This window comes from Neoarius graeffei, chromosome 6 (assembly GCF_027579695.1).
Source record: "Neoarius graeffei isolate fNeoGra1 chromosome 6, fNeoGra1.pri, whole genome shotgun sequence".
Lineage (NCBI taxonomy): Eukaryota > Metazoa > Chordata > Actinopteri > Siluriformes > Ariidae > Neoarius > Neoarius graeffei.
The window spans coordinates 40227914-40255577 of NC_083574.1; the positions used below are offsets into that span (position 1 = coordinate 40227914).

The following is a 27664-nucleotide window of genomic DNA, read 5'->3' on the forward strand; positions in this document are numbered from 1 at the left end:
ACGTCAAGAGATCGAGTTGTGCAGTTTGAATAGTTAGATGACAGGATATTTTTCCGTACAGTGTAAGCCCAGCTCTCTGAAAGCTGAGTGGATGATTAAGATTTTCACACAGCTGAAGAGCTTACTTTTTGTTTTTCTTCCAAACGTGGCATGTGAGAGTGACAAGGAGGGCAGCACTGACCACACCCACGACAGCTCCCACCTTCAGCCAGAAACCGATCATCTCACACGGCTTGCTCCTCTTTGCTGGCAGAGATACTCCTCCTGTACAGAGCTGTGGCTCACTCCACACATACACAGTGTCCTGAAAAGAAAACCATGCCGACATTTACACATTCAATCACATCTTACCTACTCCATATATCAAGTGTTTCAGCTAATTCCCTTGAAAAGTTCCTCAGTCTCTTTTGAGGAAATGATGGTTCAGGATGTTGTGTTTGGAATGAAATAAAAGTGACCCTAAGCATTAGAAATGCTTCATATTAATGGAATTTACAACCCCGATTCCAAAAAAGTTGGGACAAAGTACAAATTGTAAATAAAAACGGAATGCAATGATGTGGAAGTTTCAAAATTCCATATTTTATTCAGAATAGAACATAGATGACATATCAAATGTTTAAACTGAGAAAATGTATCATTTAAAGAGAAAAATTAGGTGATTTTAAATTTCATGGCAACAACACATCTCAAAAAAGTTGGGACAAGGTCATGTTTACCACTGTGAGACATCCCCTTTTCTCTTTACAACAGTCTGTAAACGTCTGGGGACTGAGGAGACAAGTTGCTCAAGTTTAGGGATAGGAATGTTAACCCATTCTTGTCTAATGTAGGATTCTAGTTGCTCAACTGTCTTAGGTCTTTTTTGTCGTATCTTCCGTTTTATGATGCGCCAAATGTTTTCTATGGGTGAAAGATCTGGACTGCAGGCTGGCCAGTTCAGTACCCGGACCCTTCTTCTACACAGCCATGATGCTGTAATTGATGCAGTATGTGGTTTGGCATTGTCATGTTGGAAAATGCAAGGTCTTCCCTGAAAGAGACGTCGTCTGGGTGGGAGCATATGCTGCTCTAGAACCTGGATATACCTTTCAGCATTGATGGTGTCTTTCCAGATGTGTAAGCTGCCCATGCCACATGCACTAATGCAACCCCATACCATCAGAGATGCAGGCTTCTGAACTGAGCGCTGATAACAACTCGGGTCGTCCTTCTCCTCTTTAGTCTGAATGACACGGTGTCCCTGATTTCCATAAAGAACTTCAAATTTTGATTCGTCTGACCACAGAACAGTTTTCCACTTTGCCACAGTCCATTTGAAATGAGCTTTGGCCCAGAGAAGACGTCTGAGCTTCTGGATCATGTTTAGATACGGCTTCTTCTTTGAACTATAGAGTTTAGCTGGCAACGGCGGATGGCACGGTGAATTGTGTTCACAGATAATGTTCTCTGGAAATATTCCTGAGCCCATTTTGTGATTTCCAATACAGAAGCATGCCTGTATGTGATGCAGTGCCGTCTAAGGGCCCGAAGATCACGGACACCCAGTATGGTTTTCTGGCCTTGACCCTTACACACAGAGATTCTTCCAGATTCTCTGAATCTTTTGATGATATTATGCACTGTAGATGATGATATGTTCAAACTCTTTGCAATTTTACACTGTCGAACCCCTTTCTGATATTGCTCCACTACTTGTCGGCGCAGAATTAGGGGGATTGGTGATCCTCTTCCCATCTTTACTTCTGAGAGCCGCTGCCACTCCAAGATGCTCTTTTTATGCCCAGTCATGTTAATGACCTATTGCCAATTGACCTAATGAGTTGCAATTTGGTCCTCCAGCTGTTCCTTTTTTGTACCTTTAACTTTTCCAGCCTCTTATTGCCCCGTCCCAACTCTTTTGAGATGTGTTGCTGTCATGAAATTTCAAATGAGCCAATATTTGGCATGAAATTTCAAAATGTCTCACTTTCGACATTTGATATGTTGTCTATGTTCTATTGTGAATACAATATCAGTTTTTGAGATTTGTAAATTATTGCATTCCGTTTTTATTTACAATTTGTACTTTGTCCCAACTTTTTTGGAATCGGGGTTGTATATAGAACCTACTGAAATATGAAGTCTTAATGACTGGATTTGTGTTTATGATGCATTAAGGCACATCTGAGGCGCTTCATTAGTTCGACAGAATGCTGGGGAATCCACACTATTGAAACACTGCTTAACTGTGATATCAGGCTCGAGAGGTATGTACTGATCTAAAATCACCAGGGTAAATATGCCAGGACAGAATAATAAGTAGGGGATTGGTGTTTCAGGCTTCTCCCCTCTGTCTGAAGACTGCTGTTTCAGCTTGACATAAATCATCACTCATTCATCATACTGGGAGGAACATGAAAAAATGGCCAGATGTCATTCATTTTTAATGCAAGCTGGTCGGTTTCCACAATAAGAGGTGAAGTATCCACTGGCAATAAGAAGTGTGTGGAAAATCTGTGCAAAAAAAAATTTGAGAGGTGTTTAACTTATATGAAAAGTTCTTGTACTGTGTAACATTATTCAAGTTATTGGTTCCAGATATTCTTGAAGTGTTGAGCGTGAATTCGTCGGTATAACAGACTATAATAACAGAACTGTGCCAGTGCTTTTGTTGCAAATAGATGGCAGTAACTGAGAAGTTAAAGTTTTTGGCTCAATCCGATGGACGGCATGGATGCAATTTATACACAAGTATTTCCCTGCAGATTTTTTATTTTTTATTTTTAGCTGGAATACATCTTGACTTGCCAGAATAGGCAAGACTTGTGTGCAGCAAGAACGCCTACTGGAAACTAAAGTATAGCAACTTCAGAATCATGAGGTAAAAAAAAGAATAAAATTATCACTGCTGATATGAACACAGGGTTACAGCTCTTTTAAAACAGTTGTCTTCTTTGTCCAGAATGTGTGCGTTATTGTGCTTAAGGAATTGTCTGTTGCCCTTCAGGTGTAGGTTGACAAGCTGACAGCTTGACATCCAGGAGTCCTAACTGGATGAGTGGTGAAAGATCGTCATGAAAATTCCAGCTGCTACAACTCACTAATTCTAGAGATACAACATTACCTCTATCACTGAAAAGTTTCACAGGCTAAACAAAGAGCACCTGCACTCCTCCCTTGCAGGCTCCCTCAATCTGGTGGTAGTCTTCTTCAGTGCAGCGTGGGCAAGCACTTGAACTCTCCCATAGGAAGTGGAAGGTGCAGCCATCACAGGTTCCTGCAGGACACTCCCTGAAAATCAACACACACAGCTTTCAGCAAATCCAAATCCCCAAATTTCTTTTCTCTTCAATTATACTAGTGCATGTCAAACAATTAGAATCTCATCTCATCTCATTATCTCTAGCCGCTTTATCCTTCTACAGGGTCGCAGGCAAGCTGGAGCCTATCCCAGCTGACTACGGGCGAAAGGCGGGGTACACCCTGGACAAGTCGCCAGGTCATCACAGGGCTGATACATAGACAACCATTCACACTCACATTCACACCTACGCTCAATTTAGAGTCACCAGTTAACCTAATCTGCATGTCTTTGGACTGTGGGGGAAACCGGAGCACCCGGAGGAAACCCACGCGGACACGGGGAGAACATGCAAACTCCACACAGAAAGGCCCTCGCCGGCCCCGGGGCTCGAACCCAGGACCTTCTTGCTGTGAGGCGACAGCGCTAACCACTACACCACCGTGCCGCCCCACAATTAGAATATTGTGGAAAATATATTTTACCCAGACAGCACTTTAAAACAGTAATTCATGCCTTTGTGACCACTCGGCTAGATTACTGCAATGCACTTTATATGGGGGTCAGTGGGTCCTCCATTACACATCTTCACCTAGTACAAAATGCAGCTGCACGTCTTTTAACTGGCACAAGGAAATTTGAGCACATTTTACCGATTTTAGCTTTGCTCCACTGGCTATCCATCCATTTTAGAATTCATTTCAAAATTCTTTTATTTGGGCGGCACGGTGGCGTAGTGGTTAGCGCTGTCGCCTCACAGCAAGAAGGTCCGGGTTCGAGCCCTGTGGCCGGCGAGGGCCTTTCTGTGTGGAGTTTGCATGTTGTTCGCGTGGGTTTCCTCCGGGTGCTCCGGTTTCTCCCACGGTCCAAAGACATGCAGGTTAGGTTAACTGGTGGCTCTAAATTGACCGTAGGTGTGAATGTGAGTGTGAATGGTTGTCTGTGTCTATGTGTCAGCCCTGTGATGACCTGGTGACTTGTCCAGGGTGTACCCCGCCTTTCGCCCGTAGTCAGCTGGGATAGGCTCCAGCTTGCCTGCGACCCTGTAGAACAGGATAAAGCGGCTAGATGAGATGAGAATTCTTTTATTTGTTTTTAAATCTTTAAATGGTCTTGCGCCATCGTACCTCTCTGAGCTGCTATACCCCTATACACCCAGCCGAGCTGTCAGGTCAGCTGATCAGCTGCTCCTGACAGTTCCCAAGACTAGCCTGAAGCTCAGAGGGGACCGGGCTTTTTCAGTTGCAGCTCCAAAATTATGGAATGCATTGCCGCTGCATATTAGACAGGCCTCCTCACTGTCTAATTTTAAAACTCTTCTTAAAACGCACCTCTTTTCTTTGGATTTTAACACCATGTAGGTTGTTGATTTTATGTACACAGATATTTTATTTGGAGTGGACAGCCTATTTAATTATTTATCTTTATTTTATGTTCTATGGTGTTATTTTATTGTATAGTTTTATTGTGTTTATTTATTGTATAGCACTTTGGAAACCTTTGTGTTTATTTAAACTGTGCTTTATAAATAAAATTGGATTGGATTGGAAAAGTTCATTTTCCATCAGTTATTTAAGATAGTGGAAATTTAATATATTCTAAAGTCATTACATGTAAACTAAAATGTTTCAAGCATTTTTCTATTTTAATGTTGACAATTATGGCCTACAACGCAAAAGAAACATCTCAAAATATGAGAATATTTAATTTCAAGTTTGAGTACAACAGTATAAATACTGTGTATCTCTCAGTCTAGTGCAGTCCACACAACCACAATCAAGGGGAAGACTGCTGACTTGTCAGTTGTCCATAAGATGATCATCAACACCCTCTACAAGGAGGGTAAGCCACAGAAGGTCATCGCTGAAAAGGCTGGCTGGAAAAGGTGCACAAGCAACAGGGATGACCACAGCCTTGAGAGGATTGTCAAGAAAAGTCCATTCAAGAACTTGGGAGAGCTTCACAAGGAGTGGACTGAGGCTGGTGTCAGTGCATCAAGAGCCACCACACACAGACATCTTCAGGAAAGGGGCTACAACTGTTACATTCCTGAAATCAAGCCAGTCCTGAGGCAGAGACAATGTCAGAAGCATCTTACCTGGGCTAAGGAGAGAAAGAACTGGACTGTTGCTCAGTGGTCCAAAGTCCTCTTTTCAGATGAAAGTAATTTTTGCATTTCATTCGGAAATCAAGGTCCTAGAGTCTGGAGGGAAAGTGGAGAGACACAGAATCCAAGGTGTTTGAAGTCCAGTGTGAAGTTTCCGCAGTCTATGATGATTTGGGGTGCCATGTCATCTGCTGGTGTTGGTCCACTGTGTTTCTTTAAGTCCAAAGTAAACGCAGCCGTCTACCAGGAGATTTTAGAGCACTTCATGCTTCCATCTGCTGACAAGCTTTATGGAGATGCTGAGTTCCTTTTCCAGCAGGACTTAGCACCTGCCCACAGTGCCAAAACTACTACCAAATGGTTGTCTGACCATGATATTACTGTGTTTCATTGGCCAGCCAACTCGCCTGACCTGAACCCCATAGAGAATCTATGGGGCATTGTCAAGAGGAAGATGAGAAACACTCAACCCAAAAATACAGATGAGCTGAAGGCCACTATCAAAGCAACCTGGGCTTCAATTACGGCTCAGCAGTGCCACAGACTGATCGCCTCCATACCTCGCCACATTGATGCAGTAACTCGTGATAACGGAGCCTCAACCAAGTACTGAGTGTATAAATGAACATACTTTTCAGAAGTTGGACATTAATGTATTGTAAATCCCTTTTTTGTTTGAACTTTGGAAATATTCTAATAATTTAAGACACTGGATTTCTGATTTTCATGAGCTATAAGCCATAATCATCAAAATTAAAACAAGAAAAAAAGGCTTGAAATATTTCACTTTAAGTTTAATGGATATAGAATATATGAAAGTTTACCTTTTTGAATTAAATTACAAAAAAAAAACTTTATGATATTCTAATTGTTTGAGATGCACTAGTATGGAAGCTGACTGTTCAGTGCTGTCAACTGACATAAATCATGCAGTACAGTAAACACACCAATAATCAAGAATTTAATTTAACTTTTGAATAAATAACTCAATTCTGAATTGTTTTCAGAATAAGACTCCCGAGTGGTGAAACTGTAAGTGTTTGCCCTAATACTGGTGACAATAAATGCCACAGGCATTACAGCTGACAGTCCAAGAGAGTATAATTGGTCCTGTTCTCTGGCAGGAAAAAAAAAATTCTGCTTTCGTCTGTCAATCAGAGCAAGACGAGGAAAGCATAGGTGTTTGTGAGCAATACAGTGGTGCTTGAAAGTTTGTGAACCCTTTAGAATTTTCTATATTTCTGCATAAATATGACCTAAAACATCATCAGATTTTCACACAAGTCCTAAAAGTAGATAAAGAGAACCCAGTTAAACAAATGAGACAAAAATATTATACTTGGTCATTTATTTATTGAGGAAAATGATCCGATATTACATATCTGTGAGTGGCAAAAGTATGTGAACCTCTAGGATTAGAAGTTAATTTGAAGGTGAAATTAGAGTCAGGTGTTTTCAATCAATGGGATGACAATCAGGTGCATTAGCATTTTGGAAACGCATTAGTGTTCACATTGTCCATTAGAGGTTACTCAACTGGGGAGTTGGACTAATTTGGGAGAAACCCAGTGGTGTAAAAATGATTCAAAATGATGAAAGATTATGAAAAATAAAAACAACAATAAGCAAGTGTTGCCAGGCAAAAAAAAAAACCCTTGCCCAACAGTCTGGCCTATTCATCTTACAAGGTAAATCCGTGACCTTGAGTTTGACATTTCAAGGTCACTCAAGGTCAACATTCATGGTGCTAAATGAAAGCCCATATGGGACTACCTATATGTTGATAATTGTAATATTTCTCAATCATCAGCTGTCAGGTTATAGTCCTATGAAAATCCATGACCTTGAGTTTGACATTTCAGAGCCATTCAAGGTCAAAGGTCATGGTGGCAACTGAAAGCTCATATGGGACTTCTTATATGTTGATAATGGTAAACATCTCTCTATCATTAACCATTTTAAAGTTATGAGCCTCTGAAAACCCATGACCTTGAAATTTGACCTTTCAGGGTCACTCATGGTCAAAGGTCATTGTGCCAAATGAGAGCCCCTATATGACTTTCTAGATGTCAATAATATTAAGCATCTGTCTATCTTGAACCGTTTCACAGTTATGAGCCTCTGAAAACCCGTGACCCTGCGTATGACCTTTCAAGGTCACTCAAGGTCAAAGGCCATGGTGCCAAATGAAAGCCCATATATGACTATATTTCTATATGTCGATAATATTAAGTATCTCTCTATCTTGAACCATTACCCAGTTATGAGCCTCTGAAAACCCGTGACCTTGACCCCTGACATTTGACCCCCAAGCGCTAAGAAAACTATGAGAGATACCCCATCTTGTAGCATATCAATGGAAGCAAAAGTGAAAGATGAACATTTTGGATTTGGTTTGAAGTAAATATGATGAATATGAAGGAAGATATCACAAAAAAAATTGACCTTTTTGGTGACCTTGACTGGATGGCCCTCAAAATGTTGGAGGTTCTATTTGAGACCAATGCCCATCTGTCTTGAAAGTTTCATGAAGATTGGTCCAGCCATTTTCTCATAATGTTGCTAACAAAAAAAAAACAAAGAAACTCCACCGAAAGCCCCTGGTGGACTCCGTCCAGGGTAAAAAACAAAAAACAAAAAACACCCAATTTGGGAATTTAAAAGCTAAAGACAGTGTCTCAGCATCAGTGACTCAATGTCATTCATTCATTTATCTTCAGGTCAGGATCGAGGTGGATCTGGAGTCTATTCCAGGAACATTCAGAGCAAAACGGTAATACACTCTGAATGGGACACTGGTCCATCACAGGAAACCATGCACACATACACATTCAATTTAGCATTGCCAATCCATCTACCAGCATGTTTTTGAGAGGTGGGAGAAAAACAGAGAACCTGATAGAAACCCATGTGGACATGCAGAGAGTATGCAAAACACATCGCTGGCGATGAAAATTAAGCTCAGGATCAAATCAAGAACCCTGGAGCTGGGAGGCGGCAACGCTACCTGTCATGTCATGCTAATCATTCTTTAAACGCAAACCCAACAAACTCTGCGGCGTAGAGTCAGAGTAGTACAGTCTTACAAAAGCTGAAAAGTAACACAAGAACTTTCACTGCTCTTGGAGCCAAGACACAAATCTTTGTTCTCGTGGCACAGGCTTTATGATATATGATACAATATAAGAACTGTCTTATTGGGACTTCATAATACAAGCCAAATCTTTAAAGAATGAATGAACCCCAGAGTTCCATGAGGGCAGGCTGGCTGCAGACAAAGCAGAAATATCACTGCGGTTCCCTCACCACAGCAACTTCAACTACAGAACAAGATTAATGTTCATATAAAGCTTGTACTGGTAAAGCCTGGCACATTGAGCATATGAAGGTAGTATACCTGGGTACAGATATTTCTCCTTTAGAGGGCTTCTCAGGGTTACAGCGTAGTGTGAGCACTGTATTTCGCCCATTCTGGCAAGAAGATGTCGTCTGTGGAGATCTGCACAAGTTAGCACAACACTAAATCTTGTGCATTATGTAAAGAACAGTATGGCCAAAAACAGAATGGTTCCCACATGGATTTTATATAACATTAATAAAAGTGAAAGTGTTTCACTGTTTCTATCACTTCACTGCTGATACCGATAAAAGTAGGTGACATCTGGGACTCTCTTGGATGAAGCGGCAAAGAGTTCTGGTCTAGGATTTACTCCGTTGAGTGATTTCTCCACTGTGGCTCCTGGAAAACAGTTTTAATGAGTAACACACAGCCTAAGAAATGGAATTTTACTGTCAAATACAGTATATGAATAAACACAGCAAAGGTTATGAAACAGGAGAGGAAGTAAGAGCTCAGAGAATCTAATTTGGGGCTTAGATAAATGAGTATGTTACAGGTGATTTTTGAAATCAGGTGAATCTGGATTCACCTAGTTGATTCTAGATTTACCTATTTGAAGTAGAATTTAGGGATGGCAGTACCACCTTAGCCACCGAAACTGTGATCATCCCTGGTTGGCGGCTGACGAGGGGGGTGTCGTGCAGCAGAAGGCTGTATGATTTGAACTCATCTCATTCATCTCATTATCTCTAGCCGCTTTATCCTGTTCTACAGGGTCGCAGGCAAGCTGGAGCCTATCCCAGCTGACTACGGGCGAAAGGCGGGGTACACCCTGGACAAGTCGCCAGGTCATCACAGGGCCGACACATAGACACAGACAACCATTCACACTCACATTCACACCTACGGTCAATTTAGAGTCACCAGTTAACCTAACCTGCATGTCTTTGGACTGTGGGGGAAACCGGAGCACCCGGAGGAAACCCACGCGGACACGGGGAGAACATGCAAACTCCGCACAGAAAGGCCCTCGCCGGCCACGGGGCTCGAACCCGGACCTTCTTGCTGTGAGGCGACAGCGCTAACCACTACACCACCGTGCCGCCATGATTTGAACTTTGAATTAGAATGAGTTAGGGTTAGAGTTGGGTAGTCTAGTGGAATGTTTAATTTCCTTGCTGCAACTGACTCCTCTGTGGTGTAGTGCTAAAGTGGTGGACTTCAATACAAAAGGTCCTGAGTTTGAGTCCCAGCAAGGACAGTGGAGGCAAAAAAAAAGTTAATTAAATTATACAGGTGTGTAGAGAGGTAGAAAATCATAAAGGGGGTGGGAGAAAGGTGAATAGAGAGTGGTTGTTGAAGTGCTTTTATGAACCCCCTAAAAAATCCAAGCCCCCTTTTTTGTGGCTACTGCCTCAGAGAGGCGAAGTGAGGCAGTAGCCACTATGTCATCATGTCATAAGAATGTAAGAATGAGTGTAACAATAGCACACTGCGCATACACATACACATAATGGCGAATCGTGATCTCACGATACGAAGTTGATCTCGCATTATCAAAGGTACACAAGAACGAGTGGTGAAGCCACTATGCCATCGTGTTGTAAGAATGAGTGTAACAATAGCGAAACTTCGTAACCAATCAGCACTTATCCTGATCAAGTTCGATTACCTGTTCTACTTCTTGATAAACTTCGGAACCAATCAGAACCAGAAACGAAATAAGAGAAACCTTGTTATGACTTCATAGTATATTGGAAGATAATCGGCAGATAAAAAGATAAACGAAATTCACCTCATGGTTCGCCAAGGCTACTGATTCGATAAAGTGGTTTTTCTTTTAAGAAAGTTTACTTTTTGATTTTCACAGCTTTTGGTCCTTCTGAAAAGTCAAATGAAAGGTTTTGTAAGTTTGTTTGGGTTTTTTTAGCTTTTTGGCAGATATACCGAGAAGCCGATATCAAACTTCAGCTATTCGCTTTAATTTTTTCATTTTATTTATTTATTTTAGTCTTTACACTACACTTGTGAAACAAGTACTAAATAATGCTTCTGAGACAATTCATGAACAAGTGCTTTCTTCCATCCATCCATCCATCTCATTATCTCTAACCGCTTTATCCTCTACAGGGTCGCAGGCAAGCTGGAGCCTATCCCAGCTGACTACGGGCGAAAGGCGGGGCACACCCTGGACAAGTCGCCAGGTCATCACAGGGCTGACACATAGACACAGACAACCATTCACACACACATTCACACCTACGGTCAATTTAGAGTCACCAGTTAACCTAACCTGCATGTCTTTGGACTGTGGGGGAAACCGGAGCACCCGGAGGAAACCCACGCGGACACGGGGAGAACATGCAAACTCCACACAGAAAGGCCCTCGCCGGCCACGGGGCTCGAACCCAGGACCTTCTTGCTGTGAGGCGACAGTGCTAACCACTACACCACCATGCCGCCCCCAAGTGCTTTCTTACTATTTTGAAAATAGATACAATTCACAGCACTGTATTTTGATCAAAACACAGTAAACAAAATTGGGAACCAGAATACTACGAGCCCTGATGCTGCTCACAGCTTGGTGATGCTTGCAAGAGATGAGGCGAGTAGACTTGATAACATGTATATATGCTATATTTACTGCATGGACATGGGATCAGAAAACTATTTTATTTATAAGCAGTAGCCACATGTACCCATAGGGTACCTATTTTTTAATGAGTTAAAAAAAAAAACTTTTTAAAAATGTCGACCTAATTCACCTAGGTAAATCTAGAATCACCTTGGTGAATCCAGATTCATCTGATTTCAAAAATCACCTGTAACATCTCATCCCATCTCATTATCTCTAGCTGCTTTATCCTGTTCTACAGGGTCGCAGGCAAGCTGGAGCCTATCCCAGCTGACTACGGGCGAAAGGCGGGGTACACCCTGGACGAGTCGCCAGGTCATCACAGGGCTGACACATAGACACAGACAACCATTCACACTCACATTCACACCTACGCTCAATTTAGAGTCACCAGTTAACCTAACCTGCATGTCTTTGGACTGTGGGGGAAACCGGAGCACCCGGAGGAAACCCACACGGACACGGGGAGAACATGCAAACTCCACACAGAAAGGCCCTCGCCGGCCACGGGGCTCGAACCTGGATCTTCTTGCTGTGAGGCGACAGCGCTAACCACTACACCACCGTGCCACCCCCACCTGTAACATGTACGTATAAATATTTTCCAGCACAAAATGATGCCAAAATATTATTTGAAAAGCAAGCTATCAATTAAACGAAAAATATGCCAGGAAGAATGAGGTACACTGAAAGATGGCATGCTTCCTAAAAGAATAAGTCTGTGTATGACCATATGATTGGATGAAACATCTACTGAATCGTAAATTTTGCTCTGGGCCTCACTGTATCTGCTCTCATTAGCAACAGTGATGATGAAACCACCTACAGCGAGGTAGCAGAGCGAAAGCCACAACAACCATCTCGCACTTAACACAGACAAAACAGAACAGTTTGTTGGGAATTTTAGGAGACACGGAAGGAGTCATGTTTATAGGTTTAAAGTATCACTTGATTATATTTATTCATTTTATAGGGAGCAAAACCACACTCTCAGTAATGGCATTCACACTGCTGAGATCCTGAGAATTTGTCTATCATGGTGTGAATGCATTTTATAAATGCATACAGTTTTACCTTGCGTCTATAATAAACCTGTTTCTGCTCACACAAGTGTTTTTTTTTCCTTTTTAAAAAAAAAATCCAGAATCAGAGATATTTGAAAACACTAATGTCTGTCGGGCGGCACGGTGGTGTAGTGGTTAGCGCTGTCGCCTCACAGCAAGAAGGTCCTGGGTTCGAGCCCCGGGGCCGGCGAGGGCCTTTCTGTGTGGAGTTTGCATGTTCTCCCCGTGTCCGCGTGGGTTTCCTCCGGGTGCTCCGGTTTCCCCCAGAGTCCAAAGACATGCAGGTTAGGTTAACTGGTGACTCTAAATTGACCGTAGGTGTGAATGTGAGTGTGAATGGTTGTCTGTGTCTATGTGTCGGCCCTGTGATGACCTGGCGACTTGTCCAGGGTGTACCCCGCCTTTCACCCGTAGTCAGCTGGGATAGGCTCCAGCTTGCCTGCGACCCTGTAGAAGGATAAAGCGGCTAGAGATAATGAGATGAGATGAGATAATGTCTGTCGTCACCTAATTTTACCAATCTTGAGGATTTTTTGTTGTTTTTTGTCATTTAAATCTTTGTGATATTGCTCTGTGAATGGTGCAGCCTTCCTTGGTCAGGTAATATAATCAGTATTATCTTTTATTTCTCCTGTATTTTCTCTTTTTTTAGTATGGACAAAAAAAACCGCAAACAATGCAAAAAGAAATGCTAAAGTAGACAACATTGTACTGAAAATGCCTTTTTCAGATGTATCCGTATTAGTGTGGCTATGGCCCGGGGTGATGTGAGAACACTGCTGCCATCTTCGCTAAAGGCCAACAGCATAGAACTTCTACTGGAATACCATCAGGAGTGTCCTGAATGGCGGTATTACAGTGTAGTATAGTGTAGCGCAGAAGTACAAAGGAATATAATTATCTCTGGAGCTGAACATCAAATTTTTCAACTACACAGACATTTCATTTGTTGCATCGATGTTATTTCTGAAAGTTTCATTTCAACTGTTATCAATGTCCAGCTCTGCTTGAGGGTAGTCTCATTCGGCCTCTCTTTATTGCTGCTTGTAGCCAATCAGAGCAAGCCTATTTTATACAGCCTTAATAATCTCCACTGAACATCACTGGCCCTGAGCTACTTTCTATCGACTTGGACACTTTAGAAGCATGTCCACAATCTATTCTTCCTTACTAAGCTTTCACTGGATATACTGCAGTGTTGAAACATTGAACATTGAACAACACATTTAACAACCGTTTCTACTCCGAAGTGGCTCGTCAAACATTTTACATGAATATCATAAGCATGGTAAGAATTATAAGTGTTGGAGTACTGCACAGATTACAAATGTTTACAAATTGCTACCTAGGGTGCTGGGACAAGGATATTACACATCCACCCATTTTTATTCATTATTGCCCAGAGGACATATGACTCAGTAGACTGCTGAGGCAGTCACCAGTGTTCTTTTTTCGCATACATTAACCAGAGATAAAACTCCTGTCTCTATTCGGTTTCATTTTAGAACAATATTTTGAATTTGATATGTACTTTTGGGCACAACACTTTCTATTTATTACTTACATGACTCATTTCAGTGGTGTATTTTTAAAGGTCGACTGCCTTTCAGATTTTTCAAGTGTAGGTCATAAAAAGAATTTCCCTGACACCCAATTATTTTGCTTAGTGGACCGAAAGCTACTGACCTTGAATCACAGACTTCCAATTTTATTCTTTTTTTTTTTAAAATAGAACAATTAATGAATTTTGGGCCACATGGCCCTAAATTCTCCGCTATTTTTGCCTGTTTCAACATGACGCAATACAAGATACTATGTCATGCATGACGTGGTGGGCTTTCCCCGTTTGCGCAAGGCATTGTGGGATACAAATTTGAAACAGGAGAGGGAAATGGAGGACGAGTGTGCGAATGAAACGTGAAAGACTGACTACAGTAATGGAAAGCGAGAAGAAAAGACGTTATATTGGGAAGGAAAGGAAACGCAGGACCAAACTAATAAATATCGGCAGTCAGCGAGCACCTCGGTGTGATCAGCTGTTCGTTTAGCGACAGAATGTCAGTGCACGGTCAAAGGTAAACCTGTAGATGGCAGTAATGCAACACTGTGGATGCCAGCTGCTGGAAAACCCAAAAGAAGAAGAAGGTAAATCTGCGCATGCGCACACGGACTTCCTCTGTCTGCTTGGGTGCACAAAGCAAGTGATTTCATGCACATTATTTGCTAGTGAATCCCCTCGAATTAAATAACTTCCCAACCCCAGAATGGCCTGGGTTTTTTTGTTTGTTTGTTTTTAGATATTACAAACATAAACATATATAGCAATGACCAAATTTCAGAGGGAACTAAATTTCACTGATTTTCTGAAATCGAAAGGCCGTCTATTTTTAAATCTTATTGGTAAGAACTATTTTTATTAGTCAGATAATTTATCTAAACTCAATATTTAACTTGCTGATGAGCTCGTCATAGATACATTTGGGTTAAATTCATCTCATTATCTGTAGCCGCTTTATCCTGTTCTACAGGGTCGCAGGCAAGCTGGAGCCTATCCCAGCTGACTACGGGTGAAAGGCGGGGTACACCCTGGACAAGTCGCCAGGTCATCACAGGGCTGACACATAGACACAGACAACCATTCACACTCACATTCACACCTACGCTCAATTTAGAGTCACCAGTTAACCTAACCTGCATGTCTTTGGACTGTGGGGGAAACTGGAGCACCCGGAGGAAACCCACGCAGACACAGGGAGAACATGCAAACTCCACACAGAAAGGCCCTCGCTGGCCACAGGGCTCGAACCCGGACCTTCTTGCTGTGAGGCAACAGCGCTAACCACTACACCACCGTGCCACCCTTGGGTTAAATTGTTTTAGTTAATTTTTTCGCCTAGTTAACATTACTAACTAATATTAACTTCGGTGTAATATGCAACAGGATTAGACTATGCATTTATCCACACGGTCAGTGAACTAAACATACAGTCACGTCTCCAACATTTGATTGTGAGAGTTATTGGAGAATTTTTGGACCACCAAAAAAAAAAAAGACACTACACAAACACATTGGTGCATTGACTGTAATCGAGACTTAAACTGCAATAGCGTTTGTCTTGTTTCGCATCACTGTAATATCTGAATTATTTTTCAAATATTGTATATCTGTAAAATCCCATCACCAACTTACCAAGAAACGTGTCTGCCAGACTGATCGACTGTGAGGCAAAAGTTGTCTTCAAGCCCCGCCCATCAGAAGGAATAATAGTTGATTGACAGATAAAAGTTTCTACATAGTTGCCCTCACCACTGTGAAGATCTTTATCAGATGGCTCTGTAATATTATCTGTACAGATCGCTGGCCTGTGACCCTGGAGGGAACAGAAATCAAACAAGAACAGAAAAAAATGAATTTGAAAAGCAGCACATAATCCCAGTGCAAGCCTGTGTGTGAGTTTATACCTGTGTCCCACACAAGCTAATGTTGAAGAGATGGTAGTACTTGGTGCCCTTGGAAGTGAAACTGGGGTCGTTTGTGACAGAGCCGATGGAGCCCAGAGGACTGAAATCATACTGTAGAGTTCGGTTGTGCTCCGTGTGTGTGAACAAACAGTCACTGTAGCACAAGCTGTGTTCCTAAAAAAAAAAGAATACATTTCATAGCGGGCGGCACGGTGGTGTAGTGGTTAGCGCTGTCACCTCACAGCAAGAAGGTCCGGGTTCGAGCCCCGTGGCCGGCGAGGGCCTTTCTGTGCGGAGTTTGCATGTTCTCCCCGTGTCCGCGTGGGTTTCCTCCGGGTGTTCCGGTTTCCCCCACAGTCCAAAGACATGCAGGTTAGGTTAACTGGTGACTCTAAATTGACCGTAGGTGTGAATGTGAGTGTGAATGGTTGTCTGTGTCTATGTGTCAGCCCTGTGATGACCTGGTGACTTGTCCAGGGTGTACCCCGCCTTTCGCCCGTAGTCAGCTGGGATAGGCTCCAGCTTGCCTGCGACCCTGTAGAACAGGATAAAGTGGCTAGAGATAATGAGATGAGACATTTCATAGCCCAATTCAACATAACAGATTACAATTTCACAACCAGAGTAATCACTGTATCCAGACTGCCTTATTTAAATTCCATTAATAGACCTTTACTTGTTTCGCTCTGCTGGCCGCATATCCAGCAGCTCAAACTCTGGTACTACCAAACAAATCAATAAAAAGCACAGTTAAAGTTTATAAATAGAAGCCAGTCAAATCGTACACATCTACAAGATCCCATTGTTCTGCTGCAGGGGTCCAGCATGAAACATCTGGAATGGTTTGAACTATTTTTGGTCTGCACTTTTCTCTGCTGGAATTACAACACTAACACAGTGATGAACAAAAATAGCAGGAGCTCTCCAAATGCACTTATGAGGGAACTATCTCTACTGCTTTCCTAATTGTGATTACCAAACTGATAATACCACAATAGAAAGAAATAAAGTGAATACTGTAACCACATAACGACTTAAAGGATATATTAGTGTAGTGTGGGAGGAAAAGTGCTAGTGGATGGGGTTACGTCCTAAAAATCTGAAAGCTGGTGCTGAATCTTTGTTAAATTGTTGGTTATGATGGAAGTTCTATAGGCCAGTGTTTCTTAACCGCTGAGCCGTGGCCCATTAGTGGACCCTGAAGCACCATCTAGTAGGCCGCAAATTTTTTTCAAGTTTGAAACCAAATACTAAATAGTTCAGGATGTCGTAGTGTCCCACATCCGGTAGCTGCTTTGCCGTATACTTTTCAAATGGAACAAATACATTTGTGGATAAATTAAGAAGAACAAGTCTTTATTTTGTCACATTTAACCCACGCGTGCGCACACTCACGTGCATGCATGCACATACACAGAGCGAGAGAGAGCGCAGTGGGCTGAATAAATAAATACGTTTGTGGGTAAATTATATGGATCTGTGATGCCTGCTGGAAGAGAAGAGCAGGGAGGATTGAGAATTGAGTGGCTGTGGTTTGTTTACACCTGATACTAAAAGTTGTAGCGTCTTAGAAACCTGATCAAAGACATGTACAAAAGCCCAGAAATTCCTCCTTACCCGGGCAAAAACGATACAGGATTAATCTTGTAGTGTCCTGATCCGCAGATCTTTAACCCAGCCACATATAAAAAGTTGTTCTCCTCCATGCTCTTCCAAGTTTTCATCTGTTTGTCCATGTAGAACGATGTCTGTAACACCAGGTAGTCTGAGATGTCGGGGAACTCAACGGATGGATAATTTTCCAACTCATAATGAACAAATAACTTTACTTAAACATGATAAGTTGACCAGCAGAGCTGGTGGGGTTGTGCATGTACAGATACAAATAATTACGAATACAAAAGACTAAAAATAAAACACAATCTTTTTTAAAAAACTGAAATCTGTTGATTATCTGTTAATTATCTTCACATTCAGTTTAATAATAGTATGCATAGCTATTGTCTTTGTATTTAGTTACGGCTACAACAGGATCAAAATTTATTCTACTAATGTCAAATTTAGCGAGTAAATTTTTCTTTCATAGGAAAAATCCAGTGGCACGGTGGTGTAGTGGTTAGCACTGTTGTCTCACAGCAAGAAGGTTCTGGGTTTGAGCCCAGCGGCTGACGGGGACCTTTCTGTGTGGAGTTTGCATGTTCTCCCCGTGTCCATGTGGGTTTCCTCCGGGTGCTCTGGTTTCCCCCACAGTCCAAAGACATGCAGGTTAGGCTAATTGGTGACTCTAAATTGACCGTAGGTGTGAATGTGTGTGTGTGAATGGTTGTCTGTGTCTATGTGTCAGCCCTGCAATGACCTGGCAACTTGTCCAGGGTGTACCCCGCCTCTCGCCCGTAGTCAGCTGGGATAGGCTCCAGCTTGCCTGTACAGGATAAGCAGCTAAAGATAATGGCTGGATGGATTGGAAAAATCCTTCTTTGTTAGCGTGTAAGGATCTAATCCCATTGAGTGGTTTCTATATCCACTTCTTTTGAGTGGACTTCTTGGTTTTAATAACTTGCTTGTTTGCTGTACGCAAACATAGCAATAAGTTCTTGTGTTAATGGACCAGACTCCACTTTTGGATCATTAATCCCTTTTGACTGAGAATGCCCTGCATGCATGGTTTTATGTTGGCTTCTGGTACATCCATACAGTTTTAAATACAAAACCTTCAAAGTAAAAACAGTTTGTTTTTATTGTATTTCTTTAATTCCTGGGCTTCCATCTGCAACAGGGAGTGATGTTGCATCCCATTAATACAGTTTACAATAGATTATTAGATTCTAATAGAATAGATGAGCCAAAATAATTAGGGATCTTTTTTAATGGGTCCTGACTCATTACAAGTATGAATAGGTGGGCCTCAAAGCAGAAAAGGTTGAGAACCCCTGCTGTAGGCAACAGTCTGTTTAGGTCTCTCAGAAAATAAACTAGTTACTATATATTTTGGAGCATTTTTGCTGTTGTGGTCAGAGATCCTTGCCCAGACAAGACACTATGCACCTTATGCGTAGACTGCCCTGCAATATTTATACACTCCTAACTGAAGTGGAAAATGTGGGAGACCACAATTTTTGTCAAGGTTGTGTTTCAGTCATTAAACTTCCTACGTTACAAGATTTACCCAGAAAGAAAACACTACACATTTCCCAATTTTACTCATGCGTTCCAACAATCAGAATCATGCGTCTTGGACCCTGGGATCATTCAGAATTTCTAGGGAATAAACATGGAGGATGACAATGCGATTGGCTGTCACTGAATATTGGACTTGATGTCAACATTGTGTTTTCGACATTCCCCCCACCCCGCAGTACAACATGTTGAGTCATAAACACTGGACAGCAATAAGATCAGCAACCTGATTATTCTCTAGCACTAGAAGCATTGACTGTACCTTGTTGCTGCGGCCACCTGGTCCACAAGGCTGGCATGCGTCTCGGCCATAGATGTGGTGTCCTGAGAGGAAGGTGTTGGGTGGGCATTCTTGGCATTGATTGGTTTCCTTGTCTATATAATAGCCGGCAGGACATGGCACACAGGCCGAGCCAGGCTGTTGAGACTCAATAGCACATGCCCTGCATGCCCAGGCTACACCGTCCAGAGCGTTCGTTACGGTAATTGAGTAGATCTTCGCCATGTCTTTGACATACTGATGCCCCTAAGAGATGCCACAAAATTCATTTAGTAGGTTTCTCCCTTTATAAAGTGTAGTAAGCAAATACACTGCGAATATATTGTTGCATAAAGCAGTATAATTATCACATTACCTTCAGTGTAATATGGCTTCAACACTCATTATTTAGCTGCTTATATAAAAGCACTTGATTCAACACCTCCTATTTTGTTGCACAATAAACAAGGCATACAGTAGCAGAAAGCATGATGGTGTGACTAGACAGGCCACAAGAATGTATTTTTCTTTTTTGGGGGGCTCGGAATATAATCTGGCCACAAGATACAGATTTGAATTCAAAGCTGAGATAGAAGGGATGCAAGCAATTGTATTATTTGGTGTTTCAAATTCATAAAATAATGTTTTTATTAAGAGGATGTGTGAAAATTGGGTTAAAGTCTGTGTTAAGATGCTGTCTCCTCCAGTCAACTCTCTGGGACAAAGTTTCATGGACATTACAGGGACAATACAATTGACTGATTGACTGATTGACTGATTGATTGATTGATTGATTGATTGATTGATTGATTGATTGACATATTTCTGTCTTTAATGTTGGCCTCAAATGGCATTTGCAGTCCAAAATATACAGTTAGGTCCATAAATATTTGGACAGAGACAATATTTTTCTAATTTTGGTTCTGTACATTACCACAATGAATTGTGAACAAAACAATTCAGACGCAGTTGAAGTTCAGACTTTCAGCTTTAATTCAGTGGGTTGAACAAAATGATTGCATAAAAATGTGAGGAACTAAAGCATTTTTTAAACACAATCCCTTCATTTCAGGGGCTCAAAAGTAATTGGACAAATTAAATAATTGTAAATAAAATGTTCATTTCTAATACTTGGTTGAAAACCCTTTGTTGGCAATGACTGCCTGAAGTCTTGAACTCACGGACATCACCAGACGCTGTGTTTCCTCCTTTTTAATGCTGTGCCAGGCCTTTACTGCAGCAGTTTTCAGTTGCTGTTTGTTTGTGGGCCTTTCTATCTGAAGTTTAGTCTTTAACAAGTGAAGTGCATGCTCAATTGGGTTGAGATCAGGTGACTGACTTGGCCATTCAAGAATATTCCACTTCTTTGCTTTAATAAACTCCTGGGTTGCTTTGGCTTTATGCTTTGGGTCATTGTCCATCTGTATTATGAAACACCGACCAATCAGTTTGGCTGCATTTGGCTGGATTTGAGCACACAGTATGTCTCTGAATACCTCAGAATTCATCCGGCTGCTTCTGTCCTGTGTCACATCATCAATAAACATTAGTGACCCAGTGCCACTGGCAGCCATGCATGCCCAAGCCATCATACTGCCTCCGCCGTGTTTTACAGATGATGTGGTATGCTTTGGATCATGAGCTGTACCATGCCTTTGCCATACTTTTTTCTTTCCATCATTCTGGTAGAGGTTGATCTTGGTTTCATCTGTCCAAAGAATGTTCTTCCAGAACTGTGCTGGCTTTTTTAGATGTTTTTTTAGCAAAGTCCAATCTAGCCTTTTTATTCTTGAGGCTTATGAGTGGCTTGCACCATACAGTGAACCCTCTGTATTTACTTTCATGCAGTCTTCTCTTTATGGTAGATTTGGATATTGATACGCCTATCTCCTGGAGAGTGTTGTTCACTTGGTTGGCTGCTGTTAAGGGGTTTCTCTTCACCATGGAAATTATTCTGCGATCATCCACCACTGTTGTCTTCTGTGGGCGTCCAAGTCTTTTTGCATTGATGAGTTCACCAGTGCTTTCTTTCTTTCTCAGGATGTACCAAACTGTAGATTTTGCCACTCCTAATATTGTAGCAATTTCTCAGATGGGTTTTTTCTGTTTTCGCAGCTTAAGGATGGCTTGTTTCACCTGCATGGAGAGCTCCTTTGACCACATGTTTTCTTCACACCAAAATCTTCCAAATGCAAGCGCCACACCTCAAATCAACTCCAGGCCTTTTATCTGCTTAATTGAGAATGACATAACGAAGGAATTGCCCGCACCTGCCCATGAAATAGCCTTTGAGTCAATTGTCCAATTACTTTTTGTCCCTTTAAAAACAGGGTGGCACATGTTAAGGGGCTGAAACTCCTAAACCCTTCATCCAGTTTTAATGTGGATACCCTCAAATGAAAGCTGAAAGTCTGGACTTTATGTCCATGTCCATTATATAACTTGAATATGTTTCAGTGAACAGGTAAAAAAACAAAATTTGTGTCAGTGTCCAAATATATATGGACCTAACTGTACATTTTAGCATGACGTGAACTGTCAGACAGTGGCACTGGACTTAACGCTGCTCCTTGCTCAAGCTGATATCACACAAGAAAAATGGGCTTAAGTCTAAGGTCAGGCTCACACATAACTGAGACACAGCTTTATTTTGGAGAATAAATCTGTAGCCACGGTATGTCTGAGGTCTGAATACCAATGAGCACAACTTCAGTATTAAATTCCCACTGCGTGTTTAACTAAACTCTGAATACAGCCTTATATCTATGAGTCTGTGTGTGTACACATACATCTCTAGCCTGGTTACTGCGTTGAAAAGCCCATGTGTAAGACACAGATGCATTCTTAGTCATGATGTGCGTGTAGGACTGCTTCTCCTTACTGCCTTCCCACAATTCCACCACTTTGGTGCGCCATCTGTCTGTGTCCTGCAAAAACAATAACACATATGCAAAAGAGCTTTCTGATACAAACAACTAATATAAGCTAAAGTTGACCACAAAGCATACCAAGGATGAGGAAGTGCTGATGAAAGTGTGAGTTCCACATGGACCACACACACACACACACACTCACCATCATGAAGTAAAGCTGACAATCAGCTGAACATATGGTTTCAAACACGAAGGTGATGCGTCCAAACTCGGTTGCACTGGTTCCACTAACGGATGTTGGTAACCTGAGGCACATGACCAGAAAACTTAACAACTGGAGACTTCATAACATGACTGCATGTGATCTTTCATCAATGAGACTATGAGCTAGCAATAAATATTAATTACCTCCGCCAACTTTGTTGGAGGAAGTTATGTTTCGCCTCCGTTTGTTTGTTTGACTGGTTGGTTGGTTTTCTGTTCCCAACGTAACTTAAAAAGTACTTAAAGGATTTTGATGAAATTCTGAGGAAAGGTGGACCATGGATCAAGGAACAATTGATTAGATTTTGATGCAAATCTGAATTTGTGGCTTGACAAAAGTATGCATTCTACCGAGTGCCCTTCTAGTTGTTTTTGTTTGTATGTCAAAGTCAAGTCAAAGTCCCTCTCACACCAGAATCTGTTCTTCCCAGGCAGTCTCCTGTCCCAGTACTAACCAACTCTTTGAGGCGCATGGGTGTGGCGCCGATCTCTGTTTCAATAGCCCTCAGCCTCTTGCCTATACAGCTAGGGTTACAGTGGGGAGCAGGTCCTCTGGTAACCATGAGAGTTTGACTTCCCCACTCGCATCTGTATTGCAGTGTGCCTTGCCAGATGGTAGTAGGTTCCATTTTTATGATGGCCTTTGGTATGACCCGACCACGAGTAGAACTCGCGATCTCAAGGCGGACATGCTAACCACTAGGCCAACTCGCGGTCTTGTTTGTATGTGTGTAAATCAAAAATCAAGAAAGCTTATCTAACCTCTTATAGTAATTATCACTAAACAGATGAAGTCACAAAACAGAGCTGTTGAATGCCTGAATCTGATTGCACTGTAAAAAAATGTCCATAGAATTAACAGTGAATTTATGTAAAATCATGACATAAAAAAACTGTAAATACAAAAACAATGAAGCAGTGTGTAATTTAATCAATATACTGTAAAACTCCTAACCAAATACCACTGTTAATTTAACAGTAAGAATATGTTGAATTGATCATATTTTTTTGTAGAATTTACAAATTGTTTTAGTTTAAACACAGACAAACTGTAATACTAAAACAGAATGTGATAGCTAAAATTACATCATTACCCTGTTAAAAAAATAAAAAAAATGGCCACCATCGTGGCTCAGTCGATTAAGGTGCCATACCATGAATCCGGGGACCCGGGTTCGATTCCGACCCAAGGTCATTTCCCGATCTCTCTCCAGCTCATTTCCTGTCTCTACACTGTCCTATCCAATAAAGGTGAAAAAAGCCCCCAAAAAATATCTGTCTAGTACAACCCCGATTCCAAAAAAGTTGGGACAAATTGTAAATAAAAACGGAATGCAATGATGTGGAAGTTTCAAAATTCCATATTTTATTCAGAATAGAGCATAGATGACATATCAAATGTTTAAACTGAGAAAACGTATCATTTAAAGAGAAAAATTAGGTGATTTTAAATTTCATGACAACAACACATCTCAAAAAAGTTGGGACAAGGCCATGTTTACCACTGTGAGACATCCCCTTTTCTCTTTACAACAGTCTGTAAACGTCTGGGGACTGAGGAGACAAGTTGCTCAAGTTTAGGGATAGGAATGTTAACCCATTCTTGTCTAATGTAGGATTCTAGTTGCTCAACTGTCTTAGGTCTTTTTTGTCGTATCTTTCGTTTTATGATGCGCCAAATGTTTTCTATGGGTGAAAGATCTGGACTGCAGGCTGGCCAGTTCAGTACCCGGACCCTTCTTCTACGCAGCCATGATGCTGGAATTGATGCAGTATGTGGTTTGGCATTGTCATGTTGGAAAATGCAAGGTCTTCCCTGAAAGAGACGTCGTCTGGATGGGAGCATATGTTGCTCTAGAACCTGGATATACCTTTCAGCATTGATAGTGTCTTTCCAGATGTGTAAGCTGCCCATGCCACACGCACTAATGCAACCCCATACCATCAGAGATGCAGGCTACTGAACTGAGCGCTGATAACAACTTGGGTCATCCTTCTCTTCTTTAGTCCGAATGACACGGTGTCCCTGATTTCCATAAAGAACTTCAAATTTTGATTCGTCTGACCACAGAACAGTTTTCCACTTTGCCACAGTCCATTTTAAATGAGCCTTGGCCCAGAGAAGATGTCTGCACTTCTGGATCATGTTTAGATACGGCTTCTTCTTTGAACTATAGAGTTTTAGCTGGCAACGGCGGATGGCACGGTGAATTGTGTTCACAGATAATGTTCTCTGGAAATATTCCTGAGCCCATTTGGTGATTTCCAATACAGAAGCATGCCTGTATGTGATGCAGTGCCGTCTAAGGGCCCGAAGATCACGGGCACCCAGTATGGTTTTCCGGCCTTGACCCTTACGCGCAGAGATTCTTCCAGATTCTCTGAATCTTTTGATGATATTATGCACTGTAGATGATGATATGTTCAAACTCTTTGCAATTTTACACTGTCGAACTCCTTTCTGATATTGCTCCACTATTTGTCGGCGCAGAATTGGGGGGATTGGTGATTCTCTTCCCATCTTTACTTCTGAGAGCCACTGCCACTCCAAGATGCTCTTTTTATACCCAGTCATGTTAATGACCTATTGCCAATTGACCTAATGAGTTGCAGTTTGGTCCTCCAGCTGTTCCTTTTTTGTACCTTTAACTTTTCCAGCCTCTTATTGCCCCTGTCCCAACTTTTTTGAGATGTGTTGCTGTCATGAAATTTCAAATGAGCCAATATTTGGCATGAAATTTCAAAATGTCTCACTTTCGACATTTCATATGTTGTCTATGTTCTATTGTGAATACAATATCAGTTTTTGAGATTTGTAAATTATTGCATTCCATTTTTATTTACAATTTGTTCTTTGTCCCAACTTTTTTGGAATTGGGGTTGTAGATCATTGCTTGTAACCATTTTGAATCATTGTTTATTGTACAATGAATATCCGTAAAATTAACAGTTATGTATTGATTATTGTACATTGAATACCTGTAAAATTTACATTTAGTTATCATTAATTGTACATGGAATCCCAGTGAAATGTACAAGTTATTCTGTAATGTTGTTTACATTTCACTGTATTTTTAACAGGATTATTCTGGCAACCACAGCTGCCAGTGTTTGTCCGTAAAAACAACGGATTTTTTTTTTTACAGTGTGGTCAGAAAATGTTAATTAATTTGACAATAGTGCCAGCTACAAGGTTTATATTATATTAATAGTTAATTGAAAGATTTTTCTAAAGTAACTATTACAAGTGAAAATGTATGGCAGGTGCTATACGTGAACATATTGCGGCACGGTGGTGTAGTGGTTAGCACTATTACCTCACAGAATGAAGGTTCTGGGTTTGAGTCCAGTGGCCAACGGGGGCCTTTCTGTGTGGAGTTTGCATGTTCTTCCCGTGTCTGCGTGGGTTTCCTCCAGGTACTCCGGTTTCCCCCACAGTCCAAAGACATGCGGTTAGGTTAACTTGGGGCAGCCTTAGGCTGAGGTGCCCTTGAGCGAGGCACCCAACCCCTAACTGCTCCCCAGGTGCTGTAGCGCAGCTGCCCACTGCTCTGGGTATGTGTGTGTGCTCATTGCTCACGTGTATGTTCACTGCTTCAGATGGGTTAAATGCAGAGAGGAATTTCACAAGTGTACCGTACTGTATGTGTGATGAATAAAGTTCTTCTTCTTCTTCTTCTTCTAAAACTATGTGTAATCGTTGATAGGATGACGTGTTCTGTGAGGAAATTTATTTAGCGTTTATGGAAGGCGTCTCCAGTGTCAGTGCTTTGTGTCAGTCAGATGTAAAGCTATAACTTCAAGTCTTCAGACATGCATTAAACAAGTCTTCAGGATGGAGAGTGTTTACAGTTTCTCTGGAACATGACAAGCTGCGTTTTTGTCTTGTGAACTTCACGAGAGTATAACAAGAGCCTATTAAAGTTTGTAGCTGTTATAATGTAAGTGATAACAGGAACTTGTTTTGCAAATGTCCAATGACATTAACGACATAGCTATAAATGGATGAAATGTATAATGTGTCGTTCTTTTGTTAATTAAAAAATGCAGTCTCTGGCAAATTGCTGTGGTATAATAGCTAAACGCGTCAGGGTGGTAACAGTAATGCCACTTTGCTTCAGACTACATCACACCACCCTAGGGTTGATTTACTTTTCTTATAACATCATGCAGTGTCATGTTTTATTCCTTACTTATTATTAGGGACAGAACTCTAAGTATTGGCAGATACTTGGTGGACATTGCCATTTTCACAGAATGCTCACTTCTGCTTCGATGTTCAAGCCAAAAGAATTTTTTTCAGGCATGTGGTGTATTTTAAGATAGTTTCTGTCCAAAATGTTCAACACTATGGCCATTTATTGCATAAAATACAAGCCTGACTCTTACAACGTGTCAAATGCAATCCAAAACCAATCTAGAGTATACATTATAATGCTCTTCAATAGGTAGATATCTTACATCACAGTGAATGTAAATGGCTTTCTCTTGATTTTGCCACTGGAAAATTTTACCTGATCATTATAGAGAGCTTGCTTGACTCACCTGAATCCAGGCACTTTAAGGTTTAGGATGAGGTAATCATTATCTGAACCTCCAGCTCCAGAATGAATGTGATCTCCTGCCACCTCCCAACCTAACACACACACACACACACACACACACACACACACACATCTGTCTCACTATCTTTGTGAGGACCTTCCACTGACATAATTATTATTGCAGTTAATTAATGCTGTATCTGCACCTACCTCAATAATGAAAAGGAAACTTTTTGGCTCTTTTTTTTTTTTCAATTTTTGCTTAAAACACACACACACACACACACACACACACACACACACACACACACACCCCAGCAATTTCCTTGTGGGGATCATCCAAATGTCCCCACAAGGTTGAAATTGTCAGATTTTACTATCCTTGTGGGGACATTTGGTCTTCAGTAGTATATAAACACATACACACACATCAGTAAATTATGGAATGCTTAAAAAGTGCTTGAAAATGTATATGCTTACAAGCAAAGCACAGTTTCTAAAGACTGCAACTCTTTCTCTGGCTCATTTATACTAGAACAGCTGTTCATGGTGCAACAGCGCCATCTGTCTGTCACAAACTAGCTCTGCATCTGTATACCAGTGACCCTTATGCCGGGATCTCATTATCTGTAGCCGCTTTATCCTGTTCTACAGGG

At 41.4% G+C, this 27664-nt stretch overlaps 1 protein-coding gene across 9 annotated transcripts in view; it reads right to left on the reverse strand.

Moving 5' to 3' along the window:
• The window catches only part of elapor2a (endosome-lysosome associated apoptosis and autophagy regulator family member 2a), a 150955-nt gene that overhangs the window by 92315 nt on the left and 30976 nt on the right, over positions 1-27664 (reverse strand). For all 9 annotated transcript variants that reach the window (XR_009654883.1, XR_009654886.1, XR_009654882.1 and 6 more), the window contains exons 11-20: positions 27010-27100; positions 22403-22505; positions 22117-22254; positions 19331-19594; positions 15892-16065; positions 15620-15800; positions 9033-9129; positions 8788-8889; positions 3147-3273; positions 126-304 (exon numbers count right to left, since the gene is read on the reverse strand). Coding sequence is in view for 4 of the 9 variants with exons in the window: in XM_060923637.1 (XP_060779620.1) it covers positions 126-304; positions 3147-3273; positions 8788-8889; positions 9033-9129; positions 15620-15800; positions 15892-16065; positions 19331-19594; positions 22117-22254; positions 22403-22505; positions 27010-27100 (1456 nt within the window). In the remaining 5 variants the exon portion in view is untranslated. The remainder of the gene's footprint in view (positions 1-125; positions 305-3146; positions 3274-8787; positions 8890-9032; positions 9130-15619; positions 15801-15891; positions 16066-19330; positions 19595-22116; positions 22255-22402; positions 22506-27009; positions 27101-27664) is intronic.